This window comes from Mirounga leonina, unplaced genomic scaffold (assembly GCF_011800145.1).
Source record: "Mirounga leonina isolate KUSES-001 unplaced genomic scaffold, KU_Mleo_1.0 Mir_166, whole genome shotgun sequence".
Classification (NCBI taxonomy): domain Eukaryota; kingdom Metazoa; phylum Chordata; class Mammalia; order Carnivora; family Phocidae; genus Mirounga; species Mirounga leonina.
In genome coordinates, this window is record NW_023270418.1 from 29,190,740 (window position 1) to 29,214,291 (window position 23,552).

General features: G+C 50.1%; 2 protein-coding genes across 3 annotated transcripts; both read right to left on the reverse strand.

Moving 5' to 3' along the window:
* Positions 1 to 345: 345 nt before the first annotated feature.
* Positions 346 to 11,173, reverse strand: EEF1G (eukaryotic translation elongation factor 1 gamma). Its single transcript, XM_035013014.1, has 10 exons — positions 11,052 to 11,173; positions 9,818 to 9,976; positions 9,049 to 9,112; positions 8,751 to 8,893; positions 8,061 to 8,204; positions 5,396 to 5,525; positions 4,823 to 5,027; positions 1,038 to 1,210; positions 819 to 943; positions 346 to 580 (listed from the first exon to the last, which is right to left on the reverse strand). Exons 1-10 carry the CDS (start codon positions 11,061 to 11,063, stop codon positions 422 to 424), a joined length of 1,314 nt encoding a protein of 437 aa, XP_034868905.1. The 5' UTR covers positions 11,064 to 11,173; the 3' UTR covers positions 346 to 421.
* A 1,078-nt stretch (positions 11,174 to 12,251) lies between these two features.
* On the reverse strand, positions 12,252 to 23,552 carry TUT1 (terminal uridylyl transferase 1, U6 snRNA-specific). 2 transcript variants are annotated; one of them, XM_035013012.1, is made up of 9 exons: positions 23,382 to 23,551; positions 21,678 to 21,868; positions 17,818 to 18,133; positions 17,525 to 17,625; positions 15,422 to 15,888; positions 14,467 to 14,576; positions 14,198 to 14,308; positions 13,948 to 14,040; positions 12,252 to 13,436 (listed from the first exon to the last, which is right to left on the reverse strand). In XM_035013012.1, exons 1-9 carry the CDS (start codon positions 23,461 to 23,463, stop codon positions 12,292 to 12,294), a joined length of 2,616 nt encoding a protein of 871 aa, XP_034868903.1. In that variant the 5' UTR covers positions 23,464 to 23,551; the 3' UTR covers positions 12,252 to 12,291. The 2 variants fall into 2 exon arrangements, with proteins under 2 accessions (XP_034868903.1, XP_034868904.1); XM_035013013.1 differs by lacking the exon at positions 14,198 to 14,308 and having other exon boundaries at positions 23,382 to 23,552.

The window sequence follows — 23,552 nt, forward strand, 5'->3', positions numbered from 1 at the left end:
TGCCACCACCTCCCTCCCTCCCAAGGCATCTGTGAGAAATAACGTGAAGTCCCTCCACACACTGTGCGCTACCGTACCTCAGCAATCCAGACCTGAAGAACTGGGTAGTTACAAAGCTCCATGTCACCACCCACCCTAACTGCATCCAGTCTTTCCCAGCTAGGCTAGAAGTCAGTCATCACAGTAGAGGCAGAGTGAATACAGTCAAAACTGAGAGAGGCCCCTCTTCTGCCCTTCTGAAGACTCCTCTCCTGCAAAGGGAGGTACTGCAGGCCCAGAAAATACCCTGCTTCAACGTATCTATACTCCCCTTTGAAGAAGCCATCACTCATAAAGGAGGCAGGACAATGTTCAGTTTCCTTTAATGACCCCCATCTCCCTGAAGGGCAGGTACAGGCAGCTAGGCGATGGCAAGAGATGTTCACTTGAAGATCTTGCCCTGATTGAAGGTTTTGCCCACATGCTGGAAGGCCCCCTCCCAGGAAAAGTACTCTCGAACCAGCGTCTGGGTCTCCTCGCTGCCAGGATCCAGTTTCCGCCATGTATAGGACTCGTAGTCCACCTGCCAATCTGGACTCAGCTGGGGAGAGAAAGCCAGGTTAAGCAGCATGTGGTCAGTTATCAGACACTGTCCGACACCTGTTACTTCCAGCTCAGACCCACGTCATCGGATCCTGAAATGCAGTGACCATGGCAGTCCTTCCTGTGTACATTCCCTGAACTCTCCTGAATGCCTACAAGCACAGGGATGAAGGTGGCCTTCCCATCCCCTTGCCCCACCCTGAAGAGAAAGACTCCTCCCCTCCACCTTTCCTCACCGGAAAGGCAAGCTCCTGGCCTCGGAAGACCCAAACTCCAGAAATGGAGCTGCTATTGTTGGTTCCAAAGAGGATGACGCTGGCAAAGGCATTCTTCCTCAGCTTGTCCAACCGCTGGAACATTCCTGAAGGGGCGAGGGAGAACACGCAGGCTTTAGAATCACATCCCCCACTGCCTTGTCCTCCCCCTTCCTCTTCCTAGACCCACCCTCTTCTCACCAGTGATGAGGTTGCAACTCATGAAGGTCTGGGTGAGCTCCTCAGGGAAGCGGTACTCAGCGTACCACAGAGACCAGCCATCCTTATCAAAGTGCTCCCAAAAATACGGCAGCGCCACAGAAAGTGTGTCCTCATTGGAGTACTTGCGCTTAAATTCGTCCAACACAAAGGTACTGAATGGAGGAAACAAGCAAGGTCAATGGGCAGAAGGCCCTACTGAAGCAACAAAGCGTTGTCAGGCTAAGAGCAACTAAGGGCAAATTTCACTTAAAATATACTGGTTTAAAGGAAGAGGTCACTGGATTGGCAGATGGGTACAACCTTGTAAGGGAAGAGAGCTAAGGGCATATAAAGGGGCATATAAAGGGGCACTCCTCTGCTCCCTATTTGCAGCCTAAATCAGCTAAGCTTGAGGAGGGTGGGACCCACTGCGTGGGGGGGGCCTGAGGGAGCCCTGCCCCAAGAAAAGGACGGCCAGCTGCTGCCCCCTGGTGGAGACCCAGAATGAACACTGCCCCTTTGAGGGCCCACCCCCTCCACAGGGCCCTTTCCCACTGAGTCACACTCAGTCCCTGACTCACCCAAGTCTCTTCCCCCACCACAGGCCTCTTCGGGTTACACACACTACAGTGGGACAGTAATGTAAGCAGCAAATGTTATCAAAGGGCCTCTGCCCCAGGCCCCCGACCTTATACCCGTGGCCTTGAGTCACTCTGCCCAGGAACAGCCCGGATGCTGCAAAGCCCTAGTTCAGGTACTGGAAGCAACCTGGCACACTGAGCTGAGAAGGCTCTGCCCTGTAGAGAGTCCCTCCCCTCGTGGAGGGTGCGCTTTCTTTCTTTCCAGTTATAAAACACCACACGCTGACTGAAGAAAATCACCCGCAATGCCAGCAAACAAGAGAACGTATTAATATGTTTATGTCCTTCCCGTTGGTGGCTTTCCAGAGCTTGTGACCTTCCAGAGACGATGTGTGTAGTTCTGTGCCTTCCATGATTTGTTCATCTAATACTGTCACCCCATCAGGGATTCTTTACAAGTGTTTTAAGATTTTTTATTTATTCATTTGAGAGAGAAAGAGAGAAAGCGAGAGCACAGGGGCGCCTGAGTGGCTCAGTTGGTTAAGCGGCTGCCTTCGGCTCAGGTCATGATCCCAGGGTCCTGGGATCGAGCCCCGCATCAGGCTCCCTGCTCGGCGGAGAGCCTACTTCTCCCTCTCCCTCTGTCTGCCGCTCTGCCTACTTGTGCTCTCTATCTCTGTTAAATAAATTTTAAAAAATCTTAAAAAAAAAGAAAAAAGAAAAAAAAAGAAAGCGAGAGCACAAGCGGAGGGAAGGTCAGAGGCAGAAGGAGAAGCAGACTCCCCGCTGAGCAAGGACCCAGACACGGGACTCGATCCCAGAACCCCGGGATCACAACCTCAGCCGAAGGCAGATGCTTAACTGAGTCACCCAGGCGTCCCTTACAAATGTTTTATATAAATATTTTATTTATTTATTTGAGAGAGAGAGAATGAGAGACAGAGACCACGAGAGGGAAGAGGGCAGAGGGAGAAGCAGACCCCCTGCTGAGCAGGGAGCCCAATGCGGGACTCGATCCCAGGACTCCAGGATCATGACCTGAGCCGAAGGCAGTCGCTTAACCAACTGAGCCACCCAGGCGCCCCGTCCCTTACAAATGTTTTAATGGCTAAATAATCCTCTACTGTATGACTGTGCCATAAACCTATTTTAAAAAACCCTTGCTAAATGTTTAATTGGCTGAATCATTCATTAGTATAAATAATGCCAACAAACCCTAGAGTTAAAACCATTCCTTTCCCTCTTTCCAGATAAGGTTAAGTGGTGTGACCGGCCCACTGTTACAATGTAGCAAAGCAGAGGCTGCCCTTGAATCATGGGTCCTTTGTTCCTTCCCAAATCCATAACAGAGACCTCCTCTGAGGAGTTTCTACCTCAACCACCCAAAAAAGGGACTGGGGATTTTTTCTTCACACCCTCCTGAACCGTTCGAACTTTATAATTTATGACCATGTTGTATCCGTTTCTCCCCAGATGAGGACAGGCTCTGAATGGCTCCTGAAACAATGTAGCTGGAAGGCATTAAAAGAACTAGAACCGGGGCGCCTGGGTGGCTCAGTCGGTTAAGTAGCTGCCTTCAGCTCAGGTCCCAATCCCAGGGTCCTGGATCAAGCCCCACGTGGGGCTACCTGCTCAGCGGAGCACCTGCTTCTCCCTCTCCCTCTCCCCCTGCTCATGCTCTCTCGCAAATAAATTAATCTTTAAAATAAATAAACAAATAACTAGAATTAACTCTTGACAAACAGCAGTCTTCATCTTTGAAGACATTACCTCTGTGGCGTTAAAAATCCTGGGGAAAATCATCTTGGCAGCCCAACAGAGCACCATGGTAATACAGCAAATTGGTATTAACCAATATTCCCAAAAGGATTTAAGTTTATTAATGATTTTCAGTCTACTGGTGATTTATTTTCTGCCCAGAATACACAGACCTAATATACGTGAAAATCTCTAGCTATCAATTAAATGGGTCTGTGTTACCGCAGCATATGTAACCGGGGTTAGTTATCACAGCTTATGTACACACACCAAAAATCCTGCTCACTCCTGACCTGCCCCTGTGTTAGGTTCAAGATCAATCACTTCAGTTCAAAAAGAAATACATCTGTAAAGAGCAGCTGCATCTGGAGACTTCCTTGGTCTTGTATGAAGTGCCTGGGCCTAAGAGCTACACTGCTTGCTCCCCAAATGGGGCGCCTGGGTGGCACAGTCAGGTAAGCACCAGACTCTTGATTTCGGCTCAGTCACAATCTCAGGGTTGTGAGATCGGGCCTCATTTGAGCTCCGCACTCAATGGGGAGTCTGCTTCTCTCTCTCTCCCCCTCTGCCCCTCCCCCTACTCATGCATGTGCCCCCCCAACAAATAAAATCTTAAAAAAAAAAAAACTACCACCATTACAAAATGGGGGAGGGTGAACCCTGTTGAACTCCCATAGACCAACTAGTGAAAGGCTGGATGGCTTTGGGAAAGGCAAAGTGAGTGGATGAAAAAAGCAGGGAGCAAAGAGAACCATGTGAAGTAGCTCCGGACAAGACAGGTCTCATTATGCTTGCAATTCTAATGAAACGACCTAGGGCAGTAACTGATGACTTGAGTATAGAATAGCAGGCAAGTACTAGATGTCCCGCTTTTTTTCACACCAGAAAGTTTCCTGTTCTTCCAAGAACCTCAACCTTTACTGAAAAGGTTGGCAGTGGATGGGGTGATGACCATCCCATCTACTTCCTCCTTGAGGAGTTTAATTCCCCCAATCTGGGAAACAATGAAGCAGACAGGCACTGTGGAGTTATGGTGACCCTCCCTTCTCAGTGAGAATGTTTATACTGTCTGTTCATCAGAAGAGTAAAAATATAGAGTGCCTGGGTAGCTCAGTCGGTGAAGCGTCTGCCTTCAGCTCAGGTCATGATCCCAGGGTCCAGGGATGGAGCCCCACGTCAGGCTCCTTGCTCAGTGGGGAGCCTGCTTCTCCCTCTCCCACTCCCCCTGCTTGTGCACACGCACGCACCCTCTCTCTCAAATAAAATCTTAAAAAAAAATTCACCCAATTTTTGAGTATAAACTCAAGAAATTGTTTTCCTTGCAAATAAAACATCTTTCAATTTTATACAGACAACCTAAAATGGCCCTGGCTGTGAGAGGGGAACACACTAGGCGAAAACTGGCCTTCTTGAGTCCCACCCCCCCCTACCCTCCAATACCCTTACCTCTTGGGCAGGTGAGCAAAGGGGTCCTTGGCCTTCGGCTCAGCAGCCAGTGCCTGCTCACATTCATCCATCTCCTCCTCAGGAGCAGGGGCAGCAGCCTTTTTCTCCTCTTTCCTCTCAGCCTGGGGCTTCTGCTTCTCTTCCCGAGAACCCTTCTCTTTCCGTGGGGTGTCCTTTTTAGGCTGGCTCTCTGCAAACTTTTTAGCTGGTGCAGAGAAAGGGAGAGAAGTCAGTGTCCTGCCTCTTTCCATATGCCCCTAAAGGCAGGCAGCGAGCAAGGTGATGGAGGAAAACCGCTGGGTGGGACGACTACGGGATCTAGGCCCTGGACTGCTCGGCCGCCAGCCCCTGGTACATCCTGGAGCAAGAACACAACACTCGGCAACACACACACGGACACCACGGTTTCTGTATGTTAACGCCAATGAAGGAAAGTCTGTATGCGTATCAAGTATTGGTCACTACGTGGGATTCCCTACATTCTGTGGGTCCACGTAACCCACAAGCTTGATGATGGGCAATCGAGGGGCGGAGACCGAGCCAGGCCACGCGCTCCTCCCCCAGCAGACTCACCGTCAAACTGGGCCATCTTCTCGCAGAGCTTCACCTCCCCCAGGACGGCCCGGAACTGCGGCTGATTGATGCAGGTGACGAACCAGCGGGTGGTATTGGGGAAAGCCTGGCGGAAAGAAGGCTCCAGGACCTGTCAGAACACAAGGGCAGAAGCAAAGGTCTTGAGGGGTTTCAAGCCAGAGACCTTTGTCTCTTTCTACACCAAGGCTCCATCTCCCTCTCAACCCCGAGAGGGCAGCTCCCTAGATACCATCCAACCCTGGAGGGCTGCTTCCCATTGACCTTCCTCCTTTACAGGATAGTCTGACTTAATGCACTCTTGATCCCGTCTTTCGTTTACAACAAATCTACTTGATAGATATGTTCATATGGAGCCCTACTCCTTTTACAAAACCATTTCACACCTACACATTCTAATCTTTTAAATGTCATGTGTCGGGGCGCCTGGGTGGCTCAGTTGGTTAAGCGACTGCCTTCAGCTTAGGTCATGATCCTGGAGTCCCGCATCAGGCTCCCTGCTCGGCAAGGAGTCTGCTTCTCCCTCTGACCCTCCCCCCTCTCATGCTATCTCTCTCTCGTTCTCTCTCTCAAATAAATAAATAAAAATCTTAAAAAAATAAAAATAAAAATAAATGTCATGTGTCAGGGCGCCTGAGTGGCTCAGTCAGTGAAGCGTTTGCCTTTGGCTCAGGTCATGGTCCCAGGGTCCTGGGATCGAGCCCCCTGAAATGAGCCCCCCTGCTCAGCAGGGAGCCTGCTTCTCCCTCTCCCTTTGCCCTCCCCCCCATGTTCTATCTCTTCCTCTCTCACATACATAAGGTCTTTAAAAAAAAAAAAAGGTCACATGTCAATAAAACTAAAAGCAAACAAAGGTGGGGCAACACAGCTACCAATACTCAATACTCATTTTGCCAAATAAACAAGATAACAAAAACATTAACTACAGGATATGTATTTTTTTTTTTTTTTAAGATTTTATTTATTTATTTGACACAGAGAGAGAGAGAGACAGCTGGAGAAGGAACACAAGCTGGGGGAGTGGGAGAGGGAGAAGCAGGCTCCTGGCCGAGCAGGGAGCCCGATGCGGGGCTCGATCCCAGGACCCGGGGATCATGACCTGAGCCAAAGGCAGACGCTTAACGACTGAGCCACCCAGGCACCCCAGGATATATATTTTTCTTTCACCAAACTTCAGAAACTAAATATTCAATAACCCAAAAAAGTTAAAAACAAAAAAATAAGTATTTCAGAGTAACACACAGTCCTTTAAACTAAACTTAGCTTCGTGACAAACTTATTTACCATCTTTTAGTTTGCTAAGATCAGAGGGAAACTAATTCTGTCACAGAGACAGACCAGAGCAGTCAGTTCTGTAGTACTTGGCTTCAAATCCGATGCCACCACTTACTAGCTACGTGCCGTTGGGTCAGGTTCCATTTCTCCTCACCCACATAGCAGGTAAAAACTAAGAGGATCCCTGCAAGGCCTCTGGCACAGGATCTGACACAAAGTAGGTGCTTTCCACCCCCCCAATTATTACACTACTATTCTGGACTAGTACCAGTCCAAGAGCTGCTGGGATGCCTGGGTGGCTCAGTCACTTGGGCCTCTGCCTTCGGCTCAGGTCATGATCCCAGGGTCCAGGGATGGAGCCCCACACTGGGCTCCCTGCTCAGCGGGGAGCCTGCTTCTCCCTCTGCCATTCTCCCTGCTTATGCTCTCTCTCTCTCTCTCAAATAAATAAATAATCTTTAAATTAAAAACAAACAAACACAGGGGCGCCTGGGTGGTCGGTTGAGCATCTGCCTTCGGCTCAGGTCATGATCTCAGGGTCCTGGGATCGAGCCCCGTATCAGGCTTCCTGCTCAGTGGAGAGTCAGCTTCTCCCTCTCCCCTGCTTGTGCGCTCTCTCTCTAATAAATAAATAATCTTTAAAAAAAAAAAAGGGGGGGGGGCGCCTGGGTGGCTCAGTTGGTTAAGCGACTGCCTTTGGCTCAGGTCATGATCCCGGAGTCCCGGGATCAAGTCCCGCATCGGGCTCCCTGCTCAGCGAGGAGCCTGCTTCTCCCTCTGACCCTCCCCCCTCTCATGTACTCTCTCTCTCTCATTCTCGCTCTCTCAAATAAATAAATCTTAAAAAAAAAAAAACTTTAAAAAAGAGCTGCTGCTCTGCAACATGTCATCTTCTTTGACCTAGTAACCTCAAGACTAATTATTACCTCGCCGGTTTTACAGCTTACAGAGGAGAAAAAGAACTAAAGGAATTCCTTCTCCCTCTCTCAAACACACACACCCCCCTCTACCTACAACTCGTAAGTAATGAAGCCAAGAACTGAACCTAGCCTGCCTCCGGAACATCTTGATACTGAAGCTACCAGCCCTACCTCCGTCTTTACAACTAACCACAAGCATAGCTGGACTTCCCAAAAAATACGGAAACAAACTAAACATCTTCGCTGCCAAACAGAACCTTAGGAAACAACGTTACCAAACTTCTCAGAGGAGAGAAAGCAGTCGCTCACACTTGGGATCCCTAGAGACCAGCTGTTACCGGACACTCTCTCATATCCAAGTCCTCGGCAGAATACAGGGTAACCTGGAAGACTCATCACGTCGTTTCTAACCGCCCCCACCCTCTGCCAACCTGATTCTTTATAAACGTCACCTGTTTATAGAGCCACAACAGGGTGCAGACAACTGTGATGTCAGCCAGTGTCACACGTTCGCCCACCAGGAAAGTCCTCGTCTTCAAGTGAGCATCCAGTAGCCCCAAAATTCGCCTCACTTCCTCCTTTGCATTCTCTGTGGCCTATTGATTTAATATGATCAAAAACTTAATAGTGGGTACCCATCCCTTTCCCTGCTCCCCTCCCCCAATGACAGGACAAAGGTAGCTATTTCATTTACTAAATCCTGGCTCATCCCCATCCTCTTTCAATGGAGTCAGATCCTAGGATCACTCCAAATGTATCACAAATGAAGCTCTCCATGTCAAATTTCTTCGTGGTGCAGTCTGGATTAATTTCCCACTATACTGACCTACTCCCTTACCTCTGGATTTTAGAAGGAACCTTAGAAGTCGTTTAACCACCCCCCTACCATTTGGTATAGCTTTTCTACAGCAGAAATCTCTCCTCTGACCACTCACAAAAGGCACCACTTCCATTGGGTCTGTGTGACAAAGAACCCAGATATCACCAACTGCAACCCAAATTCACACCCCAATGATGAGGTCTTTTATTATCCACATATTCTTAGCATCCCCTTCTCTCAATCTATTTTATTTCTCACTTCCTGACGCTCAGGAGCTGATGCCATCCCTGCCCTTGGCTTCGCCCCCAGTTCCAAGGCTTACCTGCTTATTGTGGTGCATGATGCCCAAGGTGGGGAACACCCAGGTACTGGCTGGGGGCACTATGTCGCTATCAGCGAAGCTCACCCACTGCACCACCTGGGCTGCTGCCTCTGGAGTGCTTCCCCGCAGCTCCTCATTGCTCACTGCAGAGGCAGAACACAAAGGTCAGAACTTTGGGGTCATGCCAACATCAATCCAAGTCCATGCAAATTCCTCTCCTGTCCACTCCAGCTCACCCTCATCCTCTCCTACCTCCTTCATTCCAGATCTTCCCATTCCCACACCCACTGCAAATTACCATAGTACGCAATGGCATTGCTCTCGAACACACAGAATCCATCGTCACCCTCAAATGCTGGAACCTGGGACAAAAGTCAAAAGATAAGTAAAATTCAGAAAAATACGTGAAATACACAGTAAGTTCTCACTAGCCAATCCCAGGAAGTGAAATCATTTTGGATAAAAATTCTCACATAAGGCTGACAACCCTTACTCAGCCAACTATTGATACAAACTACTGGTACTACCCGTAACCCAGGAATGAGAAATATTTGTTTTCCCTTACAATCTAAACTCACATAAGAAACCCCAAAGATTAACATATTTTTAAATGTTCATATAAAAATCCCTCAATCAAACAGGCAAAAGATCAAAAACCAAGTGTCATATCTCTGTCCACATTCTTTAAAGTATGGCTCCCCACACTGCATTTCTCTCTTCTCTGTTTAGCTTGGTTATTTATCGATCTCTATAAGCCCCTTGGCTGGCTCATGGCAGATACTTGATACATTTGCACTGAAAACCATCAAAACTCACTCTCTCCCACAAATACAAAGAAACCTGTGAATTTTGTAACAACTCACTGGACAGCTCTGCATTATTTCTAACTACATGTAAATCTACATTCATCTCAAAATAAAAAGAATTTTAAATCACTGAACTGCAAAGGAAAAAAAAGGTTACATGGAAAGCTCCCTTTCAAAGATGGAGACCATCTTCAGAGTGAGACAGTCTCAGGGCTCCTTGAGTTCTCAGGACCTAAGACCCCTCTTCACTTTCCTACTTACCTTGCCGGCAGGAAATTTACGGAGAAATTCAGGGGTGCGGTTGGTTTGGCCAAAGTGGAAGTGGGGTGGTGCGGAGAGCACGCGGACCTGAGCCCCGCTGTACTGAGCAGCAATGAGAGCCTTGAAGGCCCTCCAGTTTTCAGGGTATGTGTACAGGGTCTATGGGAGAAAGGGGGGAGGGAATATTAATGAGTAAAAAGATCCCAGTCCTAAATGTCACCTCCCAGGATAAATTCCCTGAGTTACTCCCAATCTGTTCAACTCACTTTTACTCCCCCTGGTGAACCAAGCTCTCTAGTACTGTGGTCATGTGTAATCAGAGTCCTCTGAAATACCGGAGACAGAACTACACACCAACTGCTAAATAAAGCTTGTTGACAGGCTTGACCCTCCCTGAGGACAGCCCTAGAAGCATTCTCATCTCAAATACATCCTCGAGAAACCCAGAACCGGTAGTTCCCTCAGACTCCACCTGCCGACACACACACACCCCTCCCTTCCCGGAGCCCTGGCTTCATTCATTGACGGTGAGCGAGCGAGTACCTGCCTACTCCACTGCGGAGCCGCTCACCCCTTCCAAAGCATCACCCTTGTCTCTCACACCATTTCCAAGTTCCCGTCAGAAGAGCCGCGGAGAAACCGAATGGCATCTTCTCTTCCTAAATCAACTCGTCCTCCCCAAAGAACCCCTCCTTCTTGTCACGCGTACCGTCCCTCCGGTTCTGTCCCGCAGTGAGTTCCCTGGCGTTGGCTTCTCCTTCTGTTAACCTGGCCAGCACCGTGTGACTCCACCGTCCGCAGAGTCCTCCCACTCCCAAACCTCCCCGCCAGACGACCCTTCACCGCAGGCAGCCGTACCTGCCCACAAAGACCCTCCTCTCCACCCCATCCCTGCTGTTGCCCCACAAAACGGTCGCAAAAGTTCTGTCAACCTGCCCGGACCCCACGTCTCGAGGCGGCAATGAACCCGAACCCCCTTCTCAGGCCCCAGACGGCCAGGATCCGACATCTCTTTTCTCCTCTACCCCAGACCCTTCCACCTCTTTGGCCTCCAAGAGTCCCAGCCTCAGTTCCCCTCAGGGGCCTGGAAGCCTTGCTCTTCAACAGTACGGTCTCCACACCCCGGATCAGTTCCCCACTCGGCTCCAGGACTCCTCTGACGCCGGAGGGCCCTACTCGGGCAGAGGATGGCGTCGGATACGGTGACCTGGATCGCTGGAGCCGGCAAACTTACCCCGGCCGCCATGGTGATTCCGCAGAGAAAGGGGGTGGGGCTCTCGGCGCTGCCGCAAAGTAAGCCGTCAGGGAGAGAAGGCGGGGAAGGGGAGAGCCGTGGAGAAACAGCAGCCGCAAAGCGAGGACGGCACAGAAGGCATACGCACGACAGTTCGGTCTCCCGCGGCGGCTGAATTGGAAAAAGAAGGGGGTGGGGCCTGCTGGTCTGCGAGGCGGAAAGCTCGCGCCTGCGCAGTGGGGCTCTTGGCTGGCCCGCACCCCCCCCCCCGCCCCCCCGCCTCCAGCCCAGGCATGGCCAATCCGAGTCCCGACGTGGAGGTTGAAGGCGCGGAGGGTAAACTGTGAGAACGAGCTGGAAAACCTCCCCTTGTCTGCGACGTGGCACAGCTGCCAACTCCGCGCCGCGCCGGCTCCCAGAGGCGTTCCCCTCTAGCTCGGGAACCCGCGGTGACTTGACGGAGATCCTGCCAGGCCCCTAACATCAGGATTGTGGGAAACTCACAGGAGCGGAAACAAGTCCGGCGCGGATAAGTCCATTTGTCCATTTGTTCCCGCTCTGTTTTTTTAGAGGAGAGAGTGAATATCTAACCAGAGCCCAAGTCAGAAACCCTCCCAGAGTGAGGTTTCCTCCCATTAAACCACCCTACGTCTCCGCGATGCATTCGCTGCAATAAGGGCCCTGATACCGGGCCTGCAGCCGGGGAGAGCCGAGGGAGAACACATGGCGGATCCCTTCCACCTGTCACCCTGGAGGCGCTGCCAGTTTACCCATGATGGGCTGCCCTTTACCCACGCTTAGGTCGGAAAATGTTTCCCCCCATTTTAACCAGAACTCGGTTAAGTGAGAGAGTGGACGAAGAAGCCTGAACCCCAATTTCAGGCCATCACCATATAAATCCCGGTGGCAAGGTAAATGTGGAGGCAAACTTGGTTCTTCTGCCAGGTACTGCCCAAGCTGCCCAGCCGGCCCTCCATCCTTCGGGAACCCTACCGAGCGGGCTCAGGGTGCAGGGACACACACACACCACTGCAGGCGCTCGCTGCAGGCTGTGATAAACGGTAGGAAGGAAACAGGCTGAGACCTATTTTAGGGTAGCCAAGGACGGCATGGCTGAGAAGAGGCGGTAAGGTCTGGGGAGGACAAGTACTGGGTGGAAGAATTACTACCAGGTGGAAATCAGAGGAAACTGTAGTGTTCATTAAACTAGCAGCTTTATTGCCCCTTAGGGTCCCTGTCTTCACTCGAGGAGGTTCCGAAGTGCTTGAGGGAGGAAAACCTGTAAGAAATGATGGAGGTCAGGGAAGAGGCCTTGAGAATCCTGGATTGGGGTCACGGTGAGAGTCTGGTCAGCCTGGGAGGCAGATGCCACAAAGGTGAGGAGCGGCTCAGCCTCGGGCCGCTGTGCAGCGCTGCTCAGTGCTCCCAGCTCCTGGGTGACCTGAGCCTCAACTGCCAGCCACTCCGCGGTGCCAGCGCCGCCTGCACGTCTCCCCTTGGTCTGCTGCTGCAAGCGTCGCCGGGCCCGCCGCCGCCCCTGCCACACTCGGTGCCACAGGGCACAGCGCCAGCTCACTGAGGGGAGCCCCACGCCCTTCCCTGTCTCACCTCGGGACCCTTCTCGGGCTGCCTCGGGTCCTTTGGGCCCCTGCTCTGCCAGTGCTGCAGGGCCCGGCTGCACCTCTTCACCAGGGGCTAGCTGCTTTCCGGGCGTCTGGGGTGGCTCCCCTGGCCGCCCGGGGCTCTGCACCCAGTCCTGCACCGTCTCTCCAACCTCTACAACCATTTCCTCCACCCCGTCTTCACTGTGGTCCCCGATACACCCCTGCTGCTCCTCCTGCCCTTCCTCACAGCTTTTTTCCTGTCCATCTAGTTTCAACCTTTTGCTTGTCCCTCCCTGAGGAGACTCCTCAGGTCCCCCTCTGTCTGACCGCAGTCTCTTGGTTCCCTGTTCTATATGGCACCCCAGTGCTTCCCTTAACACCTGGGCCAGGGCAGCGGTGAGCTGGGTGAAGGGAGCAGGGGGTAAGGGGATGGGTGTTGCAGACAGCAAGGAACTAGGGGAGCTGGGCTGCAGAAGGGGGAGCAGCCCCCAGTCCCGACCCCGGCAGGAACGCCGCTGGTACTGGAGGCTCCGGCAGTAACTGGCTGCCGCTCGGCAGCAGTTCTGTAGCCGCCCAGCTACCCGGCTGGTCACGTTGGCTGCCACATTGTGACTCAGGTCAAAGGGGTCCTGGAGATTCATGGGGCCAAGGCGCAGACCCTCCCAGCGATTAGAGAGCAGGCCCCCTGCCACAGGCAGTGCCTGACCCTCCCGCAGGGACAGCAGTGAGCCACGAAGATCCCAACAAGAGACGCAGGAGAAGAACTGGGCTAGCAGAGAACCTGGAGGAGGAGGAAGACCAGGCAGAAGGGGTTACTTAGAGGCCGGGACCGAGACAGGCCTGCACTAGAGGCATTCTCTTAGAAGGACTTTCTTTTCCCTTCCAAGTAGCTCAGAAGAGTGTCAAAAGCCAGACTCCTCTGATCTCTACATAAACAAGAGGCCCAGCCTCTCTCCCCATGCCCCCATTTCTATCCACAGCCAGCCCCAAAGGCCCCAGAGTCCCCATCTTTGGACTTGGCCCTTGCATCACCACAGGATCCTCAAGCCCTTGCCTGTACCCCGGCTTCCCCCCCAGATGCTGCTCCTTCCCCTCGCTAGCAGTGTAACCTTGAGCAAGCCACTTAATTGCTCCAAGGCATGGTTTCTTCATCTGTGAAATGGTATTAACCATACTAGCTCTCCCACGAGGTTGCTATGAGAACCATGCCTGGCAAATGGTAACTGATGGATATAACCTACAGTTGTGATTAACATCATTTATTAATTCTCTCCCGGGCTCCCCAAACTCACTGAGGGGCTCCTTATTGGTGCTGGGCTCCAGTCTTGAGGCATCCCTGGGGAAACTACAGTCCCAGCCATCAACCTCCACCTGCTCACCCTCACCTGTGAAAGAAAAAAAGGTGAGGGTCAGACCGGAAGCAGGAAGATTTGGGGGTGACAGCAGAGATCTCATTCCTGGGGTAGCTCAGTGCGTCTAAATGAGAAAGGAGGAAAGCGGAAGCTAACAAGATAAAAGAGGGTGGAGGCCAGGCCGCTGTACCTGCTTTCTGGGTGAGCTGGGACACAGTGGGCAACACAGGAGGGTCCCTGGTCTGAAGGAAATAGACCACGAGCAAGGTCAGGGCGTAGTTACTGAGGAGGGGACCACTTCCTGGGTAAACAATTATTCCAATTAGATTGGAGGTGCATCTAACACCCTGGTTGGATCTCCCAACCCTGGTTCCTGTACCTGCCTCCCCTCCCCTCCCTGAACCCCCACCTTTGCCCCAACACCAGCTCAACCCCAAGTCTGTCCTGATTCACTCTCACCTGACAGCCCTCGACCTTGAGCCCAGCAGCGGAGGGTGTACACGAGGGGCCGAACTCGCCCATCCAGCTCAGAGCAGAGACTCAGGAAGCGAGAGTTATGCAGGGCCAGCCTGGAACCAAGACAAGGATGTCAGTGCTGGGGAAACCCTCTGAACTATCACCCCAGCCCTTGTTCCAGGCTTGCAGAACGGGGGGCCAGCTGGAATGAGGCCAAAAGAGGGCTTCCCAAGTGTTTGCTGACACAGTCATGTCAAGAGGCATGCAAAGAAAGGGTATGCAAAAGGATGTCACATGTGGGGGCGGGGGGTGGGGTAGACACACACTACATCCTATATGCCCATCCTGGATAGGATATTCAAGAAGGGTTTTGTTACAAGACTGCTCAAAGCCTTTCATATGCAAAGAAACAAAGACCAGAAGGGAGGGAGAGGGCGCCTGGGTGGCTCAGTTGGTTAAGCAACTGCCTTCGGCTCAGGTCATGATCCTGGAGTCCTGGGATCGAGTCCCGCATCGGCACCCTGCTCAGCAGGGGGTCTGCTTCTCCCTCTGACCCTCTTCCCTCTCATGCTGTCTCTCATTCTCTCTCTCTCAAATAAATAAATAACATCTTAAAAAAAAAAAAAAAGGAGGGAGGGAGAAAGAGACAGAAAGAGGAAGTGGGGGAGAGGGTGGGAAGGGAGAAACTGATTTGCATCTAACTTAGCATTTCCCAAACTTATTCAACCCTGGAACTGTTCTCTAAATCCCCTAAAGATAGTATTCCAAGGAACAACACACTTTACATTCATGAAAATGGATGCCAGACAGGAGACAAATGGCAGAAGGAGGGACGGGACCCAACAAGGATAAGCTTGAGGTTCAGCAAGTACAGGAGCTTCCTACACCACGGCTCCCTCCTCACCCACCCCAGAATGCTCAGCTGGCCTTCCCCAACCACCCCCCTAAACAAAGGTACCGGTTACTGAGGGAGACGTCACCGTGAAGACCTGAAGGCCGATGGCAAAACTTGACCACAGGGCGTCGGGCAGAGGGCACAGTTTGGACTCGATACACTCCAGGGACACAGCCCCGAAGAATGGATCCCACTAACTCCAGCATGGCTACCCCCTCTGTTTTCTCCCCGCTCAGGGCCTCTGCTAGTTCCAGGGCCTTCCCCAGGTCCCCCTCTCCTCGGTCCTCCTGCAGTGGTGAGGCTGGAGGCAGGGACTGGGGAGAGGCAAGGGTCTCAGAGGCCAAAGCAGAGTCCGGAGTCTGGGGTGCCAGGGAAGAGGAAGGAGTTTCATAATCCAGGGCTTCTGACTCTTGGGGAGAAGGAGGCTGTGAGTCTGGGGGGGAAGCCGGGGTACAGGCCAGGGCTTGAGGATCCAGTGGTGATGCAAGGGCCGAGTCCAAAGATGGAGACTCTGGGGCCTTTGGGGCTGGCTGTGGATAGAAATGGGCTCAGTGAATATTCACCTCTCCTGCTGTCCCCCATCTGGGCAACATTCCCCAGGATATATCTATTACTGCTTATATGCCAGGTCCCATTCCAAGGCTTTTATATATATTAACTTAGTTAATCCTCAGACCCCCTTTTTAAAATTAAAAATAACTTTGTCACTGTCATGAAAGGCAAAAAAAGGCAGAGGAACTGTAAAGGAGACAGAGGGGCCAACACTAGCCTGCTGGTGGGCAACTGATGAATGCAGGGGATGAGCTGTGGACTAAAATCTCGTAACTTTTTTTTTTAAGATTTTTATTTATTTATTTGAGAGAGAGAATGAGAGGGGGGAGGGTCAGAGGGAGAAGCAGACTCCCTGCTGAGCAGGGAGCCCGATGCGGGACTCGATCCCAGGACTCCAGGATCACGACCTGAGCTGAAGGTAGTCGCCTAACCAACTGAGCCACCCAGGTGCCCCTAAAATCCCATAGCATTTTACTCCTGCACCAGGTAACATGTCTGTCCTTGCTAACGGTACTGTGGCTGTACCCAAGGATGCCTTTGTGTTTCCCTAATAGACACTGGACTATTATGGGCATCATGTATGCACCCTGCTCTCAAATGATTCTGAAAATATAAAGTGTGTGTGCGCATGTATGTCTATATGTAGGGATAAAGAAAAAAAAGACTGATAAAACAAATTTATTTTTTAAATAACCCTTTTTGTGGGGCACCTGGGTGGCTTCAGTCGGTTAAGCGTCTGACTCTTGGTTTCTGCTCAGGTCATGATCTCAGGGTTGTGAGATCAAGCCCCACATTGGGCTCTGCACTCAGCATGGAGTCTTGAGATTCTCTCTCTCTCCCTCTGTCACTCCTTCCACTCAAGCTCAATCTCTCTCTCTCAAATAAATAAATAAATAAAATCTTTAAAATAACCCTTTTTGTAGGGGTGCCTGGGTGGCTCAATTGTTAAGCGTCTGCCTTCGGCTCAGGTCATGATCCCCGGGTCCTGGGATCGAGCCCCGCATCGGGCTTCCTGCTCAGCGGGAAGCCTGCTTCTCCCTCTCCCACTCTCCCTGCTTGTATTCCCTCTCTCGCTGTGTTTCTCTCTGTCAAATAAATAAATAAAATCTTTTTTAAAATAAATAAATAATAAAAAAAATAACCCTTTTTGTAAAGTAGGGAGCATATGAAAGCTGTACTTTTGGCTCAACTTTGCTGTGAACCTAAAACTGCTCTAAGAAACAAGGCCTATTAAAAAAATACAACCCTTTCCTATTCCAAAAGCAGAATCTGTACATCAGATGTTAGAAAATACAGATAAGTAAACACATAACCCCCAAATTACTTTATTGTATGTCCTTTCATATATTTTTTTCCCCAAAATACAATATTATATATACCATTTTGAAATCTGGTTTTTTTCTGTTACCAATGCCATGTATCCTGTGTGAATTCGTATTCATCCTATCTAATACCCATCTAATACATTCACATTTCTCCAATTATAATAACCCTTCCGGGTTCCATTATCCACATTTTACAAATGAGGAACTAAGGCATGAGAGAGACTGTGCTTGCCCAGAGTCCCATGACCATCCCCACTGACTCTTCCCAGCTGCCTCCCCAGTCACTCACCTGGGACTCTTCCAAGTCACCCAGATCCAGGAAGAGGTCAAGATCACAGCCATGGACATCAAAACTGTTTATGGAAGAGCCAAAAGGATGGACCACACAGCCTGGATTTCAAGCAGAAAATAAAGGTCGAGGGCCATTACAGAGGAGTATGGGGTGGAAAAACACGGTGGGGCACAAAGAAGGAAGAATAGCCAAATAAATGCCTCTAGCTGCTGGAGACCTGGGGAATGCAGACTGGGGGCAGGGGAGGGAGGGAGGACGGGGGCTCCAACATGGTAAGGGAAGTGACTCACCGGGGAAGAACTCTGTGAAGACCTCCTGCATCAGGGCCACCACGAGGCTCCGTAGCTGGCGCTCAGCCTCAGACAACTCCCTCAGCCCCACGAGTTTCACCATTTGTGCCCCCACATCTGGGGCCTCAGCTAGTGCTTTGGCCAGCTGGTGACTGTCAGGGGCCACTCCTTTGGGGGATTTGGAGGCTGGGCTCTGGAACTCTTTCTGCTCCCGTGGCCGGACCCGCAGGCGATGTCCTCCCAGGCTGTGCTGGGGCTGTGACAAGACAGCTTCCCGGGTCCCGATGTCCCCCATCTCCACGATAGCAAACACTCCCTGGCAAAACACAACAGGGGCAGGGATCATGGTTTTGGAATAAAAAATCCGAACACATGGTTTGACAGTGGGTGAGATTCTTTGAAATGGGGACCACCCTATAAATTGGGAATATCTGCTTAGTGTTTCTGGAACAGGGAACATATTTAGAAAAACAATTCTCTCCCTCACTCCCATCCCACACATTTACTCTCATCCCATTCTGCCTCTGAAAATCCCATTTTATTTATTCCATTCTCCCCTGCTCTTGCTAATGACATGATTTCACCGCTTATACTCTGATGCATCACCTAACTTTCCCTCCTAACTTAATTAGACCTTTTAGCATTGATTTAGAATCCATGTAACTGTGCTAGGTGGAAATATAAACATACCCTACCTTGAACAGACTTCCTATCTAGAAATAACAACAACATGACAGCGTGATTCTATGATCTGGTTGAGTTCCACAATATTCACTAGGAGATATATATATATATTTAAGGCAAAATGTTAGCAGGAGCGGAAAAAATATGACTGCCTCGGGGCAAAAGTCCATATTCTTTTACATTCTCTTCAGTAGTAAAGATAGAGCCTCATCCTGCTTATAACAAAGTATGCGACAATAACCAAGACAGTGCGATACTGGGGCACCTAGCTGGCTCAGTCCCTGGAGCCTGCGTCTCTTGATCTCGGGGTCTTGAGTTCGAGCCCCACGTCGGAGGTACAGGTTACTTAAAAAAAAAGGAAAAGAGGGTGCCTGGGTGGCTCAGTTGGTTGGGCGACTGCCTTCGGCTCAGGTCATGATCCTGGAGTCCCGGGATCGAGTCCCGCGTCGGGCTCCCTGCTCGGCGGGGAGTCTGCTTCTCCCTCTGACCCTCCTCCCTCTCATGCTCTCTGTCTCTCACTCTCTCTCTCTCAAATAAATAAAAGAAAAGAAAAAAAAGGAAAAGAAAAAAGGGTGGCACTGGCACAAAGACAGTTATTCAGATGAAGGAAATGAAACAAAGACTCCAGAAATTAAACCCATACCTCTATAGTCAACTGATTTTCAATAAAGTTGTCAAGACCACTCAATGAGGAAAGAATAGCCTTCCCAACACATGGTGCTGGGACAACTGGATAGCCACATATAAAAGAATAATATTGGGGGCGCCTGGGTGGCTCAGTTGGTTAAGCAGCTGCCTTCGGCTCAGGTCATGATCCCAGGGTCCTGGGATCGAGCCCCAAATTGGGCTCCCTGCTCGGCAGAGAGCCTGCTTCTCCCTCTCCCTCTGTCTGCCGCTCTGCCTACTTGTGCTCTCTCCCTCTGTTAAATAAATAAATAAAAATCTTTAAAAAAGAATAATATTGGACCCCTACCTTACATCACATAAAAAAATTAATGAAGTGGGGGGTGGGGGATATAGAGAGGAGCAGCCTCACCAGCACGTAGGCTTGAATCACACATGAGGAGTGATAAAACATTCTGGAAGGATGGGTGCAGAACCTTGTAAATATACTAACAACCCCTGAATTGTATACTTTAAAAGTATGAATTTTATGCTGTGTAAGTCACACCTCAATCAAAAATACAAGCGGCGGCGGGGGGTTGGGGGGGTGTACCCTTCCTACCCTCACTTCCACCCACGCCAAACACGGCAAAGAACCATAGTGAAACCAAGGAGAAAGGCAGCCACTTGGACCTGCCCAGGCCAATCTTCTGACTCTGAGGAATCATACTACTCACCAGACTGCAGTTCAAACCCAAGTATGCAATCAAAGCCCCAGCTAGAAATTAGGTGTCTCTTTGCCTGGCCTTGTCTTTGAGTGCACAATTCTCTCAAGAAACTAAAACTGAGAGAAGTTAAATAACTTGTGACTGCCTCCAAGTAAAGGCTTAATCCCCCAAATCTCCAACTTCCCAGTGATGCTGTCCCTCGAGGAAATGTTGTGGAAATGAAATGAGATACTGTATGTAAACCATATAGCACATGATTAGGGCGTGATAATTGCTCAATAAAAACTTTAGTCATTACTGTCAAAATAATTAGAAGCCTCAGAAACGTGAGGTTAAGTTCAGAAAAAAGGTCATTCTCTACAACTGAAACAAATCTGAACAAAAACAGAGATACTGAGTTTTCTGAAAAAGGAATCTGGGGCAGACACTGCCAACTGCCCTCCCAATATACATTCTCCTTTTCTTTCTTACTAACAGAATCCCAATTGTTCAGAAGGGCAAGGTGTCCAGCTAAAAAACTTCATTTCCCAGGCTCGCCTACAGCTAGGGGTAACCATGTGATAGAATTCAGGCCAATGAGAAGTCTAACGAAGAGGCCCCTGGGAAAGACATTTTCCTGGAAAATAAAGAAAAGCAGGGGAAGAGAGGAGAGTCAGACTCAGCTGGCACTACTTTTATACTCTGTCCCTCAGCCTGCCCCCTCCTCTTACCCGAAGATGTGCAAACAGCATTATCACAACTAGGAAGGGAGAGCTACGTGCCAATGACAGAGCAGGAAAACAGTAAAGGGCTGAAGTGCCCAGGTCTGGACTTCTTGTTAAAGAGAACAATTAAGCCCCTTTTGTTAAAGCCTCTGTGAGTCAGTTGCCGAATGTGATCTCTAAGAAAAACACCCCAGCCCAGCCTAAGAGAAGAGACGGGCTGCCAAAGCCATTTGGGATCACCTAAGCCACGCCTACACAACCAGAGCACAATCTCAGAACTGTGATATGACGATACAACACAGCAGTACAACAGTGAACTTTTTTCAAAGGACTAAAGAGAAACTGACAAAAGCCCTGCCTGGAAGACAAAAAGGACCACAAAGAACAAGCTTATTTGTCTAGAAGACAGGGTATTTTGACCAGTTAATTTCAGTACCTCTCACTGTAAGTTAATAAACTGCTAGCTGGTTTATCAACCAGTCTCTTGTGGGGTTAGGATAGATCTGCCGATGGTGTGGTCTTAAAGCACCTACTTCATTGTAATTACTCATTTAATTGTCCACTTTATTCACTAGACTATAAGCTCTGTGCCTGCACGGGCCACATCTATCCTATTCACTATTGAAAATGCAGCTCTGACGCACCTGGGTGGCACAGTCAGTGAAGCATCAGACTCTTGGTTTCAGCTCAGGTCGTGATCTCAGGGTCTTGAGATCGAGCTCCATGTCAGGCTCCACGCTCAGCGTGGAGTCTGCTTGAGATTCTCTCTCCCTCTCAAATAAATAAATCTTTTTTAAAAAAATGCAGCTCTACACACAGTGCCTAGTACAAAGTCAACAGCTAATATTTGGCAACTAAAATGAAGACTGACTGACTAAATTAATGACCAACAAGTCCCCCAATGACTAACTCTAGTGAACTGATAAAATCCAAGCAGGGGCCGGGGAGGTGGGAGAGTTGGGAGGGGGGGGTTGCGGTTCGGGAAGGCTCACAAAGGTGGACTGGCCCAAGTATTGTGGTGTCCATCAAGGAACAAGCCACAGAAGGCACCAGCTGAAACAGGGCTGCTGGTTTCTCTCTCATTTTGTTTTGTATGTGGCACACCTGACTCATCCTTTACCCCAAGAGCCATTCACTCTACCTTGTCCTTGTCCATGACGACACTGGCCACGGGTCCAAATGCCTGGAAGTACTGAGTGAGCTGAGCAGAATCCACATCCCGGGGAAAGCCACTGACAAACACACTTCGAAGTCCCTGGGCCTTTCGGGCAGCTCGTAGTTCTACCAGGTGCCGGTGCTTCCGGCCCCCCAAGTGGGCATCTAGGCTGGGTCCTGCAAAGACAAACGTAAGACAAAAAACATCCAAATCACTCTTCAGTGTACTTACCCCCTGACTTTACCTAAATGCACTCCTAAATCCTACTAATCCTCCCAAGCCACAGGAAGTGTGACCTTTGAATATACAAAGTCCTGGCTCTTTTCACCTTCCTCTCTTGTCCATGTGTCTATATAAAGTATTCTAAGTGGTTCCCAGGAGAACTAGCTACAAGTTTTTCTTAAACCATCTCTAAGTGCTAGGTAGAGCAACACCTGCAAATTATAAAACAAATTAACAGGAAACTTATCCAGGTCATACACAGAAGAACTAAATAAAGCAGGACCCTAGACTATTCCCTCAAGGATGGTCTCTAGGTATGGTACAGAGATTGCAAGTGCAAGATTTGAGGTCACACTGCCCAAGTTTAAATCCCGGGTCTGGCAAACTGTGCGAGATCTTGGGCAAGTTACTTAACCTCTCTGTGCATATTTCGTAGGACACAAAATTAAGATATTAATAGTACTTGCCACATGGTTATTATGCAATATAGAGTACCTGGCAGTCTGGTACATGTTGAACATGGGAAAAGTTAACAATTATTATTTTTATTAAATTCTGGGTCAGCTGTTTGTTGTCACCAATGTATATGATGGGCCAGGGAAGACTATGCTGGATTTTTGGCTTGCCCTACAGGACAAATAGTGATAGTGCCATTCACAAAGAAAAAGAACAGAAGATTCTGTTTAGGGAAGTTAGTGATTCCAGTTTAGGGAAGATCATGATTCCAGTTTAGGGAAGATCACGATTCCAGACTTCAGAAGTGGAATTTGAGTCCACCTGAGTGGCTGAGTCGGTTAAGCGTCTGCCTTCCGCTCAGGTCCTGGGATCAAGTCCCGCATCAGGGTCAGAGCCTGCTTCTCCCTCTGCGCCCCGCCCCGCCTTGTGCACTCTCTCACTCTCTCTCTCAAAAATAAATAAAACCTTTAAAAAAAAACCCTTGAATTCGAGGTTTCATGTCCCCTGCGCTGTCATACAAGAACCCTGTCTACTTTGCCAAACCCACCTCCTTGCCACGCATGCCATGCTCCTTCGTACACCTCTCCCTTTGGGTAGCTCCTCCGTAGGGCTTCCCTGAGTTAATTACTACTTTCTCTGTGATCCTACAGCTCTCCAAACAGGTCTACTGAGCATTGGAATTGTCTCCACCTCTCGATGGTGAGTTCCTTCATCTCTGAATCCCCTCACCCCACCCGAGAGCCCAGCGGAGTACCAGGCACAAAGGTGGCGTCCAACAGACGACCGTTAAAGAGGGAAGAAACTTTCGCTGTGGAGATTTCGGATACCAGGAAGGAGGGGGTAAGGTGGTGGGACTTGCGCCACTCTCCAATCCCTTCGTACAGACGGCGTGAAAACGGAGGTGAGTGACCCTACCAACCGACTTGACAAGAACTATGACCTATAACCCTAACTTTCGCTAGGACCCAAAGACGAGAACTCACAACCACCCCCTCACAAGCCACCGCTTACGGTTGGCTGTAGTAACGTGGCAGAGGCAGCAGCGGAAACCCCCACGGGGCAGCGACTGGACATCCGAATCCACTGCCGCCATCGCGACTCTCCAGTACCGGCAACACACAACCACTTCTGCCACCACCGGAACTCACGCCTACAAATCGCAACGCGCTTGGAAGCAACTTC